At 34.5% G+C, this 18,542-nt stretch overlaps 1 protein-coding gene across 1 annotated transcript in view; it reads left to right on the forward strand.

Moving 5' to 3' along the window:
• Positions 1 to 18,542, forward strand: part of WDR72 (WD repeat domain 72) — a 95,183-nt gene that overhangs the window by 49,311 nt on the left and 27,330 nt on the right. Inside the window, exon 17 of the mRNA XM_042779679.1 lies at positions 3,999 to 4,110. Within this exon, the coding sequence (XP_042635613.1) occupies positions 3,999 to 4,110 (112 nt within the window). The remainder of the gene's footprint in view (positions 1 to 3,998; positions 4,111 to 18,542) is intronic.

Below are 18,542 nucleotides of genomic sequence, written 5' to 3' on the forward strand. Positions count from 1 at the left end.
AAGCAGTGAAATCTAGAGATAATTTTTCATTTTGGAAATATATATTTAAATAGAGTTGGTTTGAGTTAATATTCAGGGATAACTCAAAATGTTATACTCTGACCCCAAAGGATTTTATTCAAGAAAGGGGAAATACCTGTTACAAATCTAGTTTATTATATTACTTTTGAAATTGAATGCAACTCTCTCCTACTTCAAACGCAAAGAATTTTCTCCAGAGGTGAGTTTTGCAAGGGTGCAGCAGTAATAGTCCCCTGTTCTGTTAGACAAAAATAGTTTCTGCAACTATTTACTTTCAATTGATTCCGGCATTTCATCTTGGGCTTATCAGTTGTTTATTGTATTCCTTCTGTCTGCACATCTTCCATATTATTTCGGAATTCTTTGACTCTCCCCTTTCTCTTAAAGTAAGAGATTTTCCTTTTCTTTTGAAACCTCAATAACTGCAATTGTCATGTGGAATGCATATAATCTCTTGCTGACCTGGTCAACCACTGAAACTCTTTAGAGAGTAGTTAATATATTTATGGAAGTTGTGTTTGTAGCATAACTGTATATGTGAGATCTAGGTATTTCTAATTTTGAGTGTATTTAGCAACTGATCAGTGTATACATTGATACTGGTCTCATCTAGCACAGGAGGTTAGTGTGCTGGAAGATAAGGTATGGAATATGCTGCCTCACACTTTTTCACCTGAAATGACTTTAAGACTCTGAAATTGTCACATACTGCAAATATCGTGCTCTCAATGCTTCTCAAATTTTAACATTATTCAAGTACAACATTGTAGTCCACTAAGCTTTGTTAACCAGTTAGTAGCACAGATTTTGGTTTGCTTGCCACCAAAGTGCCATAAAACTTTTAAGATTAAAGGAAAAAAAGATGTTGGCAGTGGGTATGATATTTAGTGACCAGTAGTTTATATAAAATTATATGTTTTGTTGAAAATAAGATGATTTTGTTGAAACTTCATTTTTGCAATCATAGTTTAATGGCCAATTTATTAATCCTGAGCAACCTGATCAAGCACTCATGTGCATTTACCAAAGGTATCACTATTTAGGCTGTTTTTAAAAACTTTTTCAATTGTGATTTCCATGAAGGATCCTGACTATCAGACATGACCCAGAAGAGTTACTAGCTATTTGTTCCTCATCTCCTTACAGCACTGTAACAGATTCTATGCAAACAATGAAACCGAAAAAACTGCTGAAAAAACCTACTGCAAATATTTTATCAAGGGTCTACTGACTTGTTGAAGTTGAAGGCTGTGGGGAGGTCATTTTCTGAATCAAATTTTAAAAATGTGTATGTCTTTAAAATATTTTTTAGTATTTTTTGTTCCCCAGATGATTTGAAAAGAAATGTCATCTTCACCTGTTTTGCTGTTTTTTCAGATAAAATATAGCCATTCCTTGTCACACTCCCATCCCACCCAGAAATGACTTCTGTGTTCATCTTTCCAGATAGATATAGGAAGAAAAATTTATAGTTCAGTAGAAGTATCTAGACAACTGTCCTGACAATTACTGTGCAGAATTAGAGCAAAATAGACTGAATCATTCAAGTTACTGTTTTGATGTGCATCTTTTGCCCTGTGATGTGACTGTGTTATGGAGGCACCAGGGAGGCAGTTTCTGCAAGGCTCAGACCTGTAGAGGTTATGGCCTGAGCAATATCCAGGAGTGATATCTATTGACTTCTCTCCTTAAACCCACTCATCAGAAAGAGAATAGTAATCCTTGGAAGTAATTGATAAAGTGTGGAAAGGAAAGCCAGGATAACTTAGTATAGATGTAACAGTACAACTTACCTCAACTTTTGTTCACTTGTCTTTTTGAATTATTCTGTATTATTGCTGCTTCAGAGTCAAACAATTACCTTTCACATTTAATATCAGTATTTATGGTCAACATATGCTATTTAGGCTGCCTCAGTCAAAGAAGCAGCATAATTTGTCATATTTAAGAATCCCAAATACAAAACATATTGTATTTTCAACAGCAATTACAATAATAGGGAAAAATGAAAGGAAATGTAGCCAATAAGGCAGCTAATTTATATCCAGAAGGACACTAAAGATAAAGTGGAAATGATCAGAGAAAATTAAAGGTACTCATGTTGATTTGTTATGTGTCAGAAACAGGAAAATCTACTGGAGATTGTTAAACTTGGTGATAAGGATAGATGAGGTGTGTAAATTTTGGGGTAAGATTCCATGAGAAGACAAAACTAAATGTGAAACCACCACACCAAGCACTGTGGAAATGCAGAAACAACAAAGACACAATGGAGTAGCATGCAGAGACATCTACAGGTGCCTCTACAATAATACCATGTTGTGCTTTAAGATGTTAGAGGAAGTTATTGCAAATGCTGCCTGGCATGCACAGCAGTGATACAAGTAAAGAGCATCTGATCCAGATTAGTGACAGTCTCTTAGCAGATTTGAGTACCTCTGTAAGAATTATTTTGTCAAAAATTTCCCCAGGACAATGAAAACATGTCTGTATTTCCTTCTCTTTCTTAATTATTGTAGATATATTGTAAGAGTCTGCTGCAAAGTCAGGATCTGTAATCCCCAGAGCTCAGGGCAGTATAGATGTGAGGAACTGGAAACTGCCTTTGGTGTTCCCTGCAAAATAAAGTTCTATTATAACAAGATGAAGGTTTGTGCTATGTTGAATCACATAGGGCTGAGTTCACTTGCAGTGAACTTTGACACTGTGGACCTGACTATGGTATATTTGTCTACAATAAAGGATTTTGTCACAAAGGACACCCACAGCCTTTGTTCCACTTAATGATTTGAATTTACAAGGGCAGTTAGAGATATTTTTGAGGATAGGTACTTGATTAGTGTGTTGAAATGATCTCTCTTCCAGGCAGTTTCATGGTTCCTGCATATCAACTTCAATTCATGTGAAACTTAAAATAATTTTAATAACTTTTTAAATAATATAAATAGTGTATAAGCTTGAAATTTTTATTATAGAATAGATTAATATTTTTGTGTTAGATTTAAATTCATATTTAAGTTGAGGTTGAAACCGTACCTTCACCCTGTTTTTAAGGAAAGTTCTTGTACTTGAGAATTAATACTTTCCCAAATGAGAAAAATTGTATTCTTTTTTCTGAAGGAAATACCAAATGCAGAGAAAGTACACCATGCTGAAATGTAGACTAAGAGTTACAAAGGTTTGGGGTCTTTTGTCTAAGGCCTTCGTGTGCTTTATAAGTGTCTTTGCATCTTTAAATGTCCTTAGTTATTGGCACCATTTTGCTAAAGAGAAGGAAGCTCTGTGAGATAGTCTTCACACTGCATTGTCCTAGTGTCCACATGAGGTTCATCAGCTACTCCAAGTGCCTTTTACAGGCTGCTCACAACTCCAGGAGATGTTCCTTTTGCATAAGAGGAGTTTGAGGAATGGTATTGCTCTCTGTGTTAGATAAAAAAATGTGGTGGTGTTATTTTTGAGCTAACTGAAAAGACCATCACCACTAATAATGAAAGATTCTTTAATTTTATCAAAGAGATTAGATGCCAGAAAGTCTAAAACATCACCCCAAGGTCATTATTCAGTCTATCAAGCACTTTTGCACACATCAGGGAAAAAGAATGAAGGTGCTTATTAGCTGGTATTACCTTGTGCTTTAATAGCATATTTTGTTAGTAATTGTTTATCCTTGAAATTAAGGAGGCAGGAGGTGACTGATTCTAGATTTGACATTAAAGAAAATGAATGGTTATTGGGAAGCAGTCCTGACTGACAACTCACACTATTTTATTGCTATCTAGTTAACCTTTTGTTTCTCAGTGTTTATGTAGAGAGACATGATTATCACTGTCTGAAAGACTTCTTAATAAGCGTTGACTTTCTAATGACATTCACCAGGACAGTCTCCAGATTTTGTGCTATTTGGTTAAAATTGTCAAATACTTAGATAAATAGTTGAGGTACTGATATCATCCAATAATAATTTGCATTTATGACAGATTGTTGAGGCAATGCAAGCAGTGCTGCTGGCAGAAGTTCAGAGGACTATTAATCCCTTGAGAAAGACAGCAATTTGCAGAGAGCCATTGGCCATATTAGAGAATGGAAATGGTAAGTTTTGGGCACTGCCAAAGACTGAGAGGGATTTGCAATATGTTAAAAATAATAGAATGGTTTGGGTTGGAAAGGACCTTAAAAATCATCTAGTTCCAACTGCCTACCATGTGCAAGGTCATCTTCCACTTGACCAGGATGCTTAGGGCTTCATACAGCCTGGCTCTGAGCACTCCCAGGGATGAGCCATCCACAACTTCAGGCAACCTGCTCCAGTGCCTCACCACCTTTACAAAACAGACTTTCTTCCTTATATTTAAGCTAAATCTATCCTCTTTCAGTTTAAATGCATTACCCCTTGTTCTATCACTACGTGACCTTGTAAAACATTCTTCAGAACATTTCCTTTGCCTTGTAAATGGAAAATCTGTTGGTCTATTCTTTTAAAAGAACTTCCTCTAGTAATCAGAACAAGCTGGGAGTATGAGTTCACAATACTTTATTTCTGTGTGAGACAGGCCAAATGGCCTATATCTAACCTTATCAGGCTAGGAGTTTTCTCATGTGATTGTCAAGGAGTTAAAGGACTTTCAGCTCTGAATATTAAAGAAGAAAAGGTAAAGTTTCTTTGATTGAATTTGTAAGTTTGGTATTTGCGAATAAAAGGAGCACTGTCATTGAAATGGAATCAATAAATCATACTGGAAAAAAGTTTTACAAATCTATCTTTCCAGTGACATCAGACCTTACACAGCTCTAAAAATTAATTGCTTAAATTTTATAACTTCATAATGTAATACAGAATATTTTATTTTTCTTTTAGAAATAACCTCCCAGCAAGGAGATATCAAATGCATTTTACAATTAGATCATTTCATTTTACAAGAAGCTTACTCTTTGCAACTTTACAATGGTGCTAATGTTTATGATAAAAAAGATTGAACCTGAATTTATGTTATGAAGTTATATTCTTTTTTTTTTTAGCCCATTAGCTGAGTCTTAAAATTAAGTGACCTAAATTTTAGATCCAATCTTATTAGTGAGCCTTCACTTGGGAAACTAATTTATTATCTCATTGAGTGTGTGTGTCTGTCATGAAAATTTGTTACCAATATCCTTGTTCCAGCATACTAAAAATGATCAGTGATACTTGCTTCAGGCCACAATACAAAGAAGTGTCTCTATAATTTTGAAATGCAAAACACTTTCAATGGTTGTCATATATGAGTTTATACTTTACTTACATTGAAGATTGTTTCAAATCATTTTGTTTTATGGTTTGGCCCAAGGTGCATTGTAATGAAAGCAACCCCAACTGTAAAGTTCATGTATGGACTTGATTTCCAATTTTCTGAATTTTCAGGGTGTATTTCAAGGAAACACTTTGACAGGGATTTACAGCTAAAATGGAACTAACTGAAAGTTTCAAATGCAGATGTCTCCAAATTCCAACTGTGTTTAGATCTTTTGGGTATATTTCAAAACTTTCTATACTAGATGAAAAAAAATTTCTGTTTACATAAAAACTGCTACTGTGATTCTAGTAGTTGATGTTTAATTCTAATTATATTTCAAGCAAGTTATGGATTCAAGGGAGTTACTTCTACTCTCTGGAAGGGGGATTTGTTTGTATGTCTAGTAACGGATGGTTTTTACTGTCATTTTGTTCTTAGCCTAATTATTTGATGGTCATTAAAAAGTCAAGTGGAAAATTGCTTTGCTAGGAGAACCATATGCATAAGCATTTCTGCTGGCTATGCCTTTTTCATACTCCATGATCTGAACTACATAAATACATGCTGTAAGGAAAAGTGGATTTCTTGTAGTCTGAAAGAAGCTGAAAACGTACAGAATGATTGTGAAAGAAATGTTGCACTGTATTTAATATTATATTAGATTTCTTTTTGTTCTGATTTCCACTCATGTGTGTTGCATTATTTATCGAGGCATATGAATAGCAGAAGTATTCTTGTTTTGGCTTGTATGATTTTGTCATATGTATCATAAAATTTGATAAGTTCAGAGAGAATTGAACTTTTTTTTTGTAATTTCTAATCTATGAAAGAGTATAACTGGTTTTGGCTTGTAATGATATGGAGAAATTATTAAAAACCCATGAGTAAGTCCCCAACCAGTGTAATTGTTAAGATGAGTGATTATATCTGGATTTAGTAATTTATCTGATAGGTATGTCATATTTTATTAAATACTCTGTATTTATGGGTTGTACAGTAGTTGGCGTCTTGTTCAATACCAAGGTAAAGGTTAAATATTGTTTTGGGTTTTAAGTTATAATTCAAGACTGGCTTTGTGCCCTCTGATCCAAAGTAAAAGAATCTGAACCTTGGCTGCCATCACTATTGCACTGTATTGCATTTTTCTGTAATTGGAAATAATAGGTTAGATCTAGAGATGTTTAGTCTTATTTACCTCAACAAATTTCCACTGAAGTGAATAGAAGTTGTTGTTGTTTTGGGGTTTTTTAAGACAAACTTTTAGAATTTGTCATTCAGTTTTAATCTTTAATGTTTGTAGTATATTATATAATTGTTGGGGGGTTGTTTTTGTCAGAGAGGTCCTTATTTCTTTGAAGCTTCTGCATCTTTATGGTTGAGGGTGATCAGATGTAGACAACAGCTTGGTGAATAACCTAAAATGCCGTATTTTTCTGTGATTTCGTACAGACAGAATTGCTTATTTGAATAAAAACCCCAAACAAACAAAAACCACAACAAAACCAAAAGAAAATCCCAGTTACCAAACTCATATTTTTCCAGAAACCAAAATAAAGAATTTAAAATAACCCCAAAATGGTGCATTTAAAGCATGCCAGAGAAAGGGTTAAGTCTGGTCTGTCCTAGTACATTTTCCCATTGTTGCTAAAAAGAAATATAAATGCAAACAGCTGCAATTTCTTTATGTTAATGTCAGAGATAATAATTTTGGACCTGTTCCAAACATATTGATAGCAATCTTACTATTGATTTCTGCAGGATTTTCTTCAGTTCTTCAAAGAAGCTTGGGTTTTCCCTAATTTTTTTGACATTAATCATAATTCTGAAAAAGTACATTGGACTGTATCCTTTCTTGCCTTTTTCTACATACCAATAATCTCAGGTTAATAACACCAATTAACAGATTGTCAGTGTGGTCTTGTTTCCACTCTCATGTGAGTCAGAGGCAGTGATTTTTGAAAATTTATTTATCCACTTTTATATCCACTTAGCATAAAGCTAAGAGGAGCTATGCTGGCATTCATTTTTCATTTGTGGTGTTTGATCTTATGACATGCATACCTAATCCATACCCAGTCACGTGCAGAACTTCTTTGATCAGAGGAAGTGTGGATAATACCACTGTTGTCATTCCCTAGCCCACTGATTGGACACAAAGAAATTGGATATTCCCTCCTGGAGTAGAACTGAACCTGTCTTTTTCTCAGTGGTAGCTCATTGCTTATCCTCAGGGCATTCAGCAATGAGCCATCTACAGATTTTTTTTCTTTTTTCATGGAAATATCAAAATATTTGCATAGATAAGACCTAGAAATGAGATTCTCTCACCTCCAGGTGCGTTTTGTCTCTAGGACTGCAATCTCCTAATACCTACTGCACTAAAGCAGCTTCCCATGTGCCATCCTTTGATGCTTGTTTCTTCTAATGCATAGGGAGCCAAAAATTTCTTATCTGGAACACCATCACAGCATTCCAGTTCTTCTGGAATTGCGTGCCTCAGTTTTTTGTAAAATTGAGAGGAACCAGATTTATTTACCTTTTAATAAAATCGTGGAAATAAATGCATTTAAGAACTTCATACTCAGATAATAAATTGAAGAAATTATGCATGTGATATTTCAGGAATGCCAAAAGCTGGAAAAGTGAAAGGACAGCAAAGTACAGGCTTTATTCCTAAATGCAGCATATTTTTACTGCTTCCTGTATTTGTGGAAAAATGAAATGTGAAAAATCACAACACTAAGACTAGTTTGCAATAAATTCTGACTTGCACTTAAAATTTTCTAGTTTAAGCAACTGCTAATGATTCAAGCTTTTAAGTATATTTGAAAGCTATTAGCTATAACCTCATCTTTTGTATGTGGTTTTGCAGCCCTTTAAACTATTCAATTAAATAAATTGGTTCTTGCAGGAAAAAAGCTTCTGCTGATAAATACCAGAGTGAAATTAATGGTGGCAATTGAATTCCATAGGTTAGTGTAAAGAATTGTCAGACTTATCTAGAATATAACAATATGTTTTGTTAAAATGAGGAATCCGTTCAGTAATGGTAAATCAATGAAAGGAGGGATATAACCACTCCTGTTCACTAGAGAGGAATAGTGACCTGCGGCACAGGGCTTTGAACACTTCCATTGTCAGGGTTTCAGAAATCTGTCCAGTCACAGACGACTTTTTTATGTCAGCTCTTAGGAAGTAATTCTGTGTCTTTCTTTCTATATAGCAAATGAAACTCCTTGCCTGCTTGCTAAGTCTGAAGGTTTTATCAAGAAAGTGCAGCCAAAGGGAAGGGTTGTTCTGTCTCTGATATATTCTTTCACATTGTCATCTGGTTACAACCTACTGCCTTTCTGTATTAGTCCAGATATACATTCTGACACTGTATTTAAACAAAGACCCAAAAGATAATCTTAACTTGGACCATTAGCCGGTTTGGATCACTGATACCAACAAAGGTTACACAAAATTTTAATGAAAACTTCTGTTGCCTGACTGCCAGGGAAGTAACTTTTTGGAGTGTAAATGCATTGACACTTTTTTACTATAAACACATTCATGTTATTTATATTGTTTGTGTTCTGGTGAGATGCTAAATGCCCAGAAAACTCCAACAGAATCTGAGGAATCAGTTTGTGACCTAACACTTTGAAATCAGATAAACGTACATCTGTCCTCATGTCCTTACGTCACCCTTACTACATTTCAAGTTTGGATTTGGGCTGGTGATTTATGTAATGTATTCAATCTTTGAACTGCTTGCCTTGCTGGGGCTGGGTTTCATAGCCAGTCATCAATTATGAATCCAGTAATCAAACACAATCTGCAAAATGGTGTCCAGGCAAAATACATAGGAGTCCTAGAAATGCACATAACCAGAAAATGAAAGCTACCAGTGTAGATCTTGGGAAATTCCTCTTCTCCTGTGAATTGACTGCTTGCTTGTACAATCAGGAATGGTTGGGGAGGGGTGAGAAGCTAACAGGATGCACAAAGTCATGGAGGCATTCCTAATAAACATAAGGCTAAAGAGAGGAGGAGAATGCAACACAAAGGAACAAGGTTAAAAAGAAAACGTAGGAATGTGGAGAAGAAGATTATAGTAGATGCATGGCAATCTGTCTGTGAACAAGTACAGAACAGTGCCCCGTTTCCAGTGGAAATCATGTCTGGTTGCTGATTTAGAAAAATGGAAGAACAGAATTTGATCCCGTTTCTGGTGTGACAGAGGTTATTGAGATTAACTGAAATGAGGAAATTTTCACAGTGTGCATTATTTTGGATGAAAAGAATTTGAAAAAAAAGACCATTAAATGCACAAGCAGTTATGTAATCCAAATCCATATACCCTAACAGCATGAGTGTTGAAGAGCATAAGAGCAAATGCTCTTTTTTTAGCTCATTCAAATCACTTCAAAAATGAAAAGACATTTCACTTGTCCATACAAAAATCAAAGACAATAAGCATCCCTCATTATGGCAGATGTCCCAAAGGAAAGCAAGGTGTTTGTGTCAGGTTTGTTAAACACAAAAATTTTACCTTTCTTTTTTTTTTTTCTTAAATATGCAGTTTTTTGAAGAAACCCAAGGTGATTTATTCTATGTTTCATGATTTTATTGCCTTGAAGGAACTAAATTGCTCAGGAAAAAGTGCGACAGGACAGATAGGTATTGCAGTTACTAATCATGGCATTATGTTTCCACGAACCCACACAAAATTCTTTTCAAGAACATAATTTCTATGTTATCTGGTTAGGTCAAAGTTGAATCCTGCTCAAAAAAGTTGAAATCTGAATAAGGTTACTATTGTCAAGAGACAAGCACAGGTTTGGGAAAATAGGACTGAGAATGCTGACATGAAGAAATCTTTACACTTCAGGAATTCTTTTTATTGGTGGATCCTCCAAAATAGATAAATAAAATGTCCTGAGCCTCACACTGCCTGTGATTAAAGCATGTAGTAGTTCAAATGAAATTTATCAAAACTGTCCCTCTTCCTATGTAGTCTCTCTTGAAATATTCCCAAGCTTTAGTTTTAGAACACATCTAAACCCAACACTATAATCATATTTTCTTGCAGCTTTTACTTTTTAGCTGTTTTGACTTTTGGCTCCAGTTATCTTCCTATCTGACGTCTCTCACATTTTTCCGGTATAACCCGATTCTAGAATGTTACATCTTCCACCGGGATTTCTTCCAGCCTGTTTTCTTCCTTTACATTCCCATCTTTGATTTTCTCTACTTACCAAGAAATAAGAATGTTAAAAATTATTTCCAAAATGAAATTTCTTTTCTCTATCTGATCTGATCTTCTTATTAATGCAAACATTTCATCCAATAAAACAATGTTTTTAGGTGGAACTGATATTTTTGCTCTTGGGCAAGTTCCTATACATAACAATTCATGAAATTATTAGGCATCAGGCTATTTTAAAAAATTATATGACCATTTTTGTGTGTATGCATTAGCAATAAGCAGTGTAAGAAATGTATAATCAACATTTCATCACTATTAATGAGAATTAGATTAATCTGTAATCTCATTTTAGACTGAGAAACAGCAAACCAATTAATCTAACATTTATTTGATGAATGGACTTTGAGCATAACCTGATGACAGCAGTAGCTTTCCCCAGTACAGAATATGCATTAAAAATGAGTGTATTGTATCCTAGTTTCATATTACAGATATTTCCAGTAAAAGAATACAAATCAATGCTTTATTTTAGCATCTAACTTGCAGTTTAACTATACCACTGTATCATGTCCTATATATCCAATTAAAACTGTAGTTTGATCCAGTAGTCTTTAATATTAGTGGTCAAATACTGAAGGAAGTAAGCTTAAGGACTCATTCTAGAACTATAGTTTATTTCATTTCATGCTTCATGTATTTTACCAGAGGACTCCTTAATGTAGCAGAAATCAGATTTGGTGTGTATTTTTACACAAAATCAAATTCTAAAGGCGCCATCTCAGACTCCTACAAAACATTAGGAAAGATAACATTCACTGGTCAAGGAGGCATAAGGATCTCATACATTCTAAATTCAAATACACGATAAACTTTAGACGGTTTTGATTCCCATGTGCTTTTTACAGTGTTTACTCAATGCAGAGAATCTCTAATGCTCTATTTAAATCTTTAAAGATAAATACTTTGGGGGAGGAAGAGCTGTTAATACAGACATATAAAATTATCATTGGTTCATTTTTACTTCTGTTTATTTAGAAGTTCTTTTGGTGAGGCGAAGTGCAACGCTAATCTTAGAAAGATTTCATTGCTGGTTCTGACTTGGGGCTTCAAAATAATAAGTGAAGGAGCTGCAAATACTCCCTATTACTTTGTCTCCTCTAAGACTGTCTTCTACTGGGTATTTTTTTGTTTTGGTTTGGGTTTTTTTGTTTTTGTTATTTAGTTGGATTTTGGATTTGTCTAGTTTGGGGGTTTTTTTTGAGGAGCTGCTTCTTGCTATATCTTGTTTCCTTAGTCTAAATGTCTCCTTACATGAATCACTGCTCTTAGTTAAACACAGTGTTCAGACTTAATAATAATATAATAATATTATATATTATAATATTATATAATATTAATAATGATCAATTAATATACTTTAATAATAATACATAATATAATAATTATAATATAATCTGTAATCCTTATAGTTTAATTGGAGCCCTGGATTTCTTGTGACTAATTTAGTACACGGAGCCATGGGTCATATAAACCCTTAGAACTGGAAGACATAAGAACATACCATAAGAAATAAGTGTATAAGTTACACAGTAATGTTTTAATTTCTTGTATGTCATACTCGCCCTTTTAATCAATTTGTGTCTGTATAACAGTGTTAATTTTGTTTTGTTAATTAATTTTCTATTCACAAAGGTAGAACGAACAAAACCTGATGGTTTTCACCTTGGTACAGTTATATCTTGAAATTTGTCCTTCTGCTATTTTAACTTGGTAATAATCTCTAGCTGCTCCAACTCTGTCCTCTTTATTGTATACACTGTTAAGGAACACATAGGCCTTAATGATGCTTCCCTATTTCTCTGTCCTTTTTTGCTCACCCAGCTTCTGTAAAACCTTGTGAATAAAATTGCAAAAATAAAGTACTTAAATTCTAGCATTTCCCCTAGAATTTTTTGTGTAAATAGTTCTTGCAAAGCTGGAGATTTTCTAGATGTGTCTCTTATGAGAAACAGGCTGAGGTGGGGAGAAGGTTCTCCTGTGTATAGTATACACTGAAACTGAGCTCAGTGCTAACAGCCATAGATAACAACACAGTATCAGAATACCTTGTTCATATTTATAAGACACCATCTAGAGTTCTTCTGTACTATATTGATGTTTTGTAGTCTCTCACCTCCGGATACTATTTTTATTAATTCTTTGCTGTTTGATATTCATGTACAACACTTTGGTTACCAAAGGGCAGGAAAGACTTAAATAGGTTCTACCATAGAAAGATTGTAAAGCTGGATGCCTTTCTGAGAAAGGAGTAGTGGTTCAGAACAGCATGCAAAAAGGGATGATCCCCAGGCAGAAGTTCTCTTCTCCACATTATATGGTTCTATTGCTGCCATGCTTGAAAAAGGCTTGCAAGTGTTTGGCAATATTTTTTTCAGGCTCTGTTGCCTGAATATTCCTTGTCATGGGGAATAAAATCTTCCTGACACATTTTGGCTGCAGTTACCTATGGCTTGTACTGGGCTGTAGGGAAGGCAGGACAATCTGCAGTGTGCAATTAACAAGTTTTGTCGTGCTTTGGTTAGTTTTCTGTCATGTAATTAGAATACGATTTATTGAAGGGATTCTTTTTAATGATATATGAAGCAAGGTACCCTCAAATTTTGCATCTTGTATTTTTTTAAACTTTTAGGAGATACAGAATGGGTTCCTGAACCTGGTCTATAACTATATGTATTGGAAATGTTTCTGTCCTTGAATTCCAGAATAACAGACTGACCAACTTATTTGGAAGAAAATTATAAAATTAAGATCACGCAAATATTGAACCAACAGTATTACTAATGTTATCTGGTTGTAAAACAAGTTAATATTTTAAAAGTTTTGTTTTTTAAAAATAAACTCGCAGAAAGAGAGAAATTGCTTCAAGCTTCTCTTAATAGTTTTCAGTAATATGGAAATTTTTCATTACATGTTTTATGAAAAACATGTTGAAAGGTAAAACCACTTTATTTATACAAGTCATTATTAGTATGGAAGTAGAGAGCCCCTGCTAACACACAGCAGATTAACACAACTGAACAGTGCTTGTCTCTAATAATGAGATCAAGGTATCTGTCTCGGCAAACAAAAAATGAAATAGCTCAAAAGAAGCCCTTCTTGCCTACCAAGCTTATCAAGAAAATATTGAACCAGTTGGAAGTACATATTTATCCATCACTACTAGAATGTATCTCAACAGCACTGTTAAATTTCAGGATGGACAATGAGTTTATCTCTGGGCACACTTCTGCACCTGTACACATTTTTAGACAGCTTAATGCATCTATTTGTATTTCTTGTCTCATGTGTACAGAATCTATTTCTCTTTGTTATATAAAAGTAAACTCAGCAAATGAGCATCATTAATAGAAATATATTTCGTATTTGTATGGTGCACAGAACCAATCAGCATGTGATGACTCCCAGATTCTGAAACTTAAGTTGTTCAGTATTCTCTCATGACTGGTTCATATTTAATGTTTTACTATATGTTTTATTTTAAGAACCAAAGTTATGTCCACCAAGTATCCTGCCTTGCTTCATCATGTTTGTTTTTCAATTGCATTGCTAGTAAAGATGATTGTTCAAAAGTTAAAGAATAGAGAAACCTTTCTGGTGTATCCAAAGAAATTTTTTGTCAAATTCCAAGTGTTTCAGCAGAAGAATTTTTTCTCCATACTCTTGGAAAAATCCAACTCATAACACACTTAAGATATGTATCACTAATTCCCTAAAGAACAGGTGCCTGTATTGTTCTCTTGTGATGGATGTTAGTCACATCACCTGCTGCACTACTGGGAGACGCTCAGATAGCCTAGTGAAGAGGGTGAAGTAGGAACCTGAATCCAGGAAATATTTCCTGTAGAATATTTAGTAGCTTGTCTGTGTATTCTTTTCTCTCTACCACCCTTTTATCTGAATAGGTTTTGGATTTCCTTTTTCCTTTCCTTTTTTCTTCAGAAGTGTAAAGAGAGAGAAGTAAAACCTATCTGACATAATTAAAGCATGCATGCTCAATTTAATGTATTAATAATATGCTAATGTTAAAATGTTTCTGTTTCATTAGGACATGAAGTACTGTCAGGGTTTTGCATCTTATCAAACTGTCAAGTTTAATTCTGGCAATGAATATAAGTCTTTGTCTTGACAATCTATTTTTGTATATAAGTTAAGCAGACACTGGTCCTAGCATGTATTTTCATTGAAAAGTAACATTTTAATATGTTAGGCTGATTGTTCTAATAGGTGTGTCTCAGGTATTTTTAGCAGATTAAGGCTATTCTCATTGTACAGGAAAGAATTTATTATTTAATTAGTACGTCCCTTTGAAAGGTTCAATAGGAGCCCCTTTCACTAGTGACCATTGTTATCTCTGTCAAGGTGTGATATATAGTATATTACAAGAATTACACTTCTGCCAGCAGATTATATTAGGGAATAGTGTTAAAAAAAAAAAAAAAAAAAAACTATGATTTTTAAACCCATGCTTTTATGTAATGAAATTTATTCGTTTAGTTGGCTGGTTAGGAATGTTTGAAATAGGACTTGTATGTGGTTAAGGACTTATGCTAATGACAAGCACACTAGAAATAAAGTAAAAGCACCAGCAAAAGGTCTGAGCTAACAGGCACAGCAGGCATATCTACCTCAGACATTCTGGGAAAAGCAAAGCAAGTCACCAAAAAAAATAAAATAGACTGGCAGATAGGGCAGAGAAGACCACTGTTTCAGTCTTCTCATGATAATTGCATATAGCAGACATTTGCAAAACATCTCTTTAAAGTTCCATGTCTTATAAGGGAGTAGTTTCCTCAGCCTGGAGTGAGGTGGTTTTTCAATGGTCTTGGGTGGTCAGCACAAATGTATGCTGGTTTTTACTTATGTTCTAATACAGCTCATAGCTATTATAATGTTCTTTTTCACTCTTTGCCTGTTCTTCTAAAATGTGCTTTTCACTATTTGTGTTTTGCTACTGAAAGAGGATTTAAGCGATAGAGGTACTCTGAAGTAATAACTCCCCTTTTCCTTGCTTCCTCCTGCCCTGAGTCACACCGAAGTTGATATTGCAGTTGAAGCCTTAGCTTTGTGATGTGGGTAATTTTTTCCTGAACTGATGAATGAATAACATGACAAGCATAATCTAATTTATGGAGAGACAAAATTGATAATTTTGGGATTAGTGGTCAGATGTGTATGTTTTTTATCTTAAAAATAGATGCATACTATTGCAATATATTTATATATCCATTACATAGATGTACAATAATACAAAATGAAAAATTCCAGTCTTTTTCTTGCTGTCTTTGTGGAATACTTACAATTCTTTATGAGATTTTAGAATATAATTTGAAGGGGAACTGTCCCCCTTAAAAAAGTCATTGCTGTAGAACTCAGTACTTTTAGGAGTAGCAGTAAAAACCTTGCAACAAAACAAAAACCTTTAGGAACATTGTTTATTGAATTCTGTTGGCTAAAACTGCCAAAAATAAATTAATAGCTGTTACCACTGCAGTGCTTTTTTTGTTCACAAGAAAAATACCTTGACATATTTTTTCATTCTGTGATTGGTGCACATTTCAAGGGTATAAATTAATCTTCAAAGGATCTAGGGAATATCTTTCCTGGACACTTCACTTATACATCAAGTTGGCCATGTTAGCAATCTAATCACAATCCTGTAATTCAGTGGACAACAATTCCTTATTGTGAACAGCATAGCAGCTTTTACTATCATTTAGGTCAGCCTAAGATTGCTGATGCACCATATGTTTCAGGCCATGGATGATGGATGGTATCCTCTGGTGCCCATCCCTAAGTGATTGGAAAGATTGAAGACACACAGTTCACTTAAGCTTGCTTACTATTACATCAAGTAATCAGTGTGATAGGCAAACCTGTGCTCTCTGTGTCACACTGCCCAACTTTCTGCAGGGACATTGTGTCAAAAAAACAATCTAAGAACATTTCCAGATGACAGGCCAGTTACTAGAACAACCATTTAACAACTGGATTCACCTAAAAAGCTTAATAACATGGAAAAGTCAATACATGTTTTTAAAACACCTTTATTTATATCAACCAGACATGGTGTTTTGTTTTTAAAGGGTTTTTTTCATTTCAAGATTGAACTTACCCAATCAAGGTATAATAAAGCAATCCTTTTTGTAGTTCAACCTCTAATATGTCAAAACATAGTGTTCCTAATGTTAATCAGAGAGGAAGACTACTTTGAGATAATATTAAATGCTTTGTGCTTAGAAACACATAACATCAGTTTGAAGTTTAAGACTGAATTTTTTTTATTCCCAGTGCCTGTCTCTACTGACAGTGCTCAGTGTTGTTTTTATTTTCCTCAATTTTGTTGGACCAATAGCAAACCCAGGAAACTGACAGTATCTTCCTTTTTATAAGGTAGTACTGTACTGAGGAGTTTTTCATACGATATAGGAGGAAAAGCCTAGATAATACTCTAAATTCTATTTTGCATAAAAACCCTTCAAGACATGCAGCATTTGTGCCAGCAGTCAGAATAGATCCAACCAAATATTATCAAGTAAGGTGTTTGAAATGTTGCAATTTAAAAATACTACTGGTGTATGTTATTTTAAAAATGGTAAAATAACTCATTTGAAAGCTGACTACATAGGTCATAATATCTGTATGCTGCTTTAACCATGAAAAAGCGCTAGGCAGTTCTGTGAATTCAAACTCTGTAAAATATTCACACAGACTGTCATTAATGACCCGATTTTTGTGTATGTATTTTTTAATTAAAAGCATAGATACTACGTGCACTTTGATTAAATACCTCATAGAACTAAATGTTTTCCTGAAGTAAGCCGTTGTTTATTTTGAGCTCTGAATTCTGGCATCTATTCTGCTGTTATTTAATTTTGTCTCAAGTTATTTTCTTTACTTTATCAGTTACTGGTTTCACAGTTGTTATGTTGGCCTAGTTAGGTAACTGTTGTGGTGTAATACCAAAATAAAACATTTTTCATATTGAATTGTGCAGCCAGTGAGAAGTGCTAGAATTGTAATTCTAAATGCATTTGAAAACTTGCCACTCAAAAGTCAGAATTTCAGAGTAAGCTTCCTCTTGTCAGTCTGTTGATAGATGACACACTGAATTCCATAACCAGACAATTTAGGCAGCAGCCTCTAAAGTAAATATTAAACCAAGGTAATGGAAAGAAAAAGCTATTCTGAGGAAAAGAGTTTAGGGAGTAGTGATTAACAGAGTTTAAAACCAAGGCTGTCAAAGACATGGGGAGTAGATGTGTTAGCATTAGCAAGACTCATCATTGCAGAACAGAAAATGTTAGAAAACTGAATAATTCTTGTAGACAGTGTCTGAATACATGAACCTGTCCTTGTTAGAACTGAGGTTTTTGCAGTCAATGACACTTTGGTTGCTTGCTGAGACACTTCCTGGGGAGAGATGTTTACAGCTTTACTGTAACTCTTTCTGTTCTGAGGATGCTCACAGTGGAGCACTAAAGCTGAAAGAGTAACCCACAGTGAAGTCTACAAATGTATGTGAGGATTAATTGAAGCATTTCAAATACAAAATGTACTAGGCTGGAATAGTTCGTCTGGAAGGAGCCTACCACAATTGTTTAGTCCAGGACACTACTTTGGCCTTGTCAATGAGGGAGAGAGACCTGTAATTAAGGAGTAAGGACTTTAAATATCTGAAAACATATTTTTCTTTAAAGGCAGTTGAAGAGAGTGAATTAGAGTAACTTCTGGAAAGTTGCTTTAACAACCCTGTTAACGAATTATGCTAAGAGGAACTTTAATTAAATTATGGCCCAGAGTCAAACTCATGTACTCCAAAAAATTCTTTCTGGAATTTTTCACTTTTCTAAAATCAGAAGTGACTGGGTCATAGGATTTGGCTCTAAGTTGGACTTCCAAGTGAAAGAGGCAGTACAGCCTTAGCCAGTGTGAATCACAGACGACAGTGAGAACCCCAAACAAAATAGCTTCAGCTGTGAAAAGAAGTCACTGCTCATGCC

The sequence above is a fragment of the Catharus ustulatus genome, chromosome 12 (assembly GCF_009819885.2).
Source record: "Catharus ustulatus isolate bCatUst1 chromosome 12, bCatUst1.pri.v2, whole genome shotgun sequence".
NCBI classification, from domain to species: domain Eukaryota; kingdom Metazoa; phylum Chordata; class Aves; order Passeriformes; family Turdidae; genus Catharus; species Catharus ustulatus.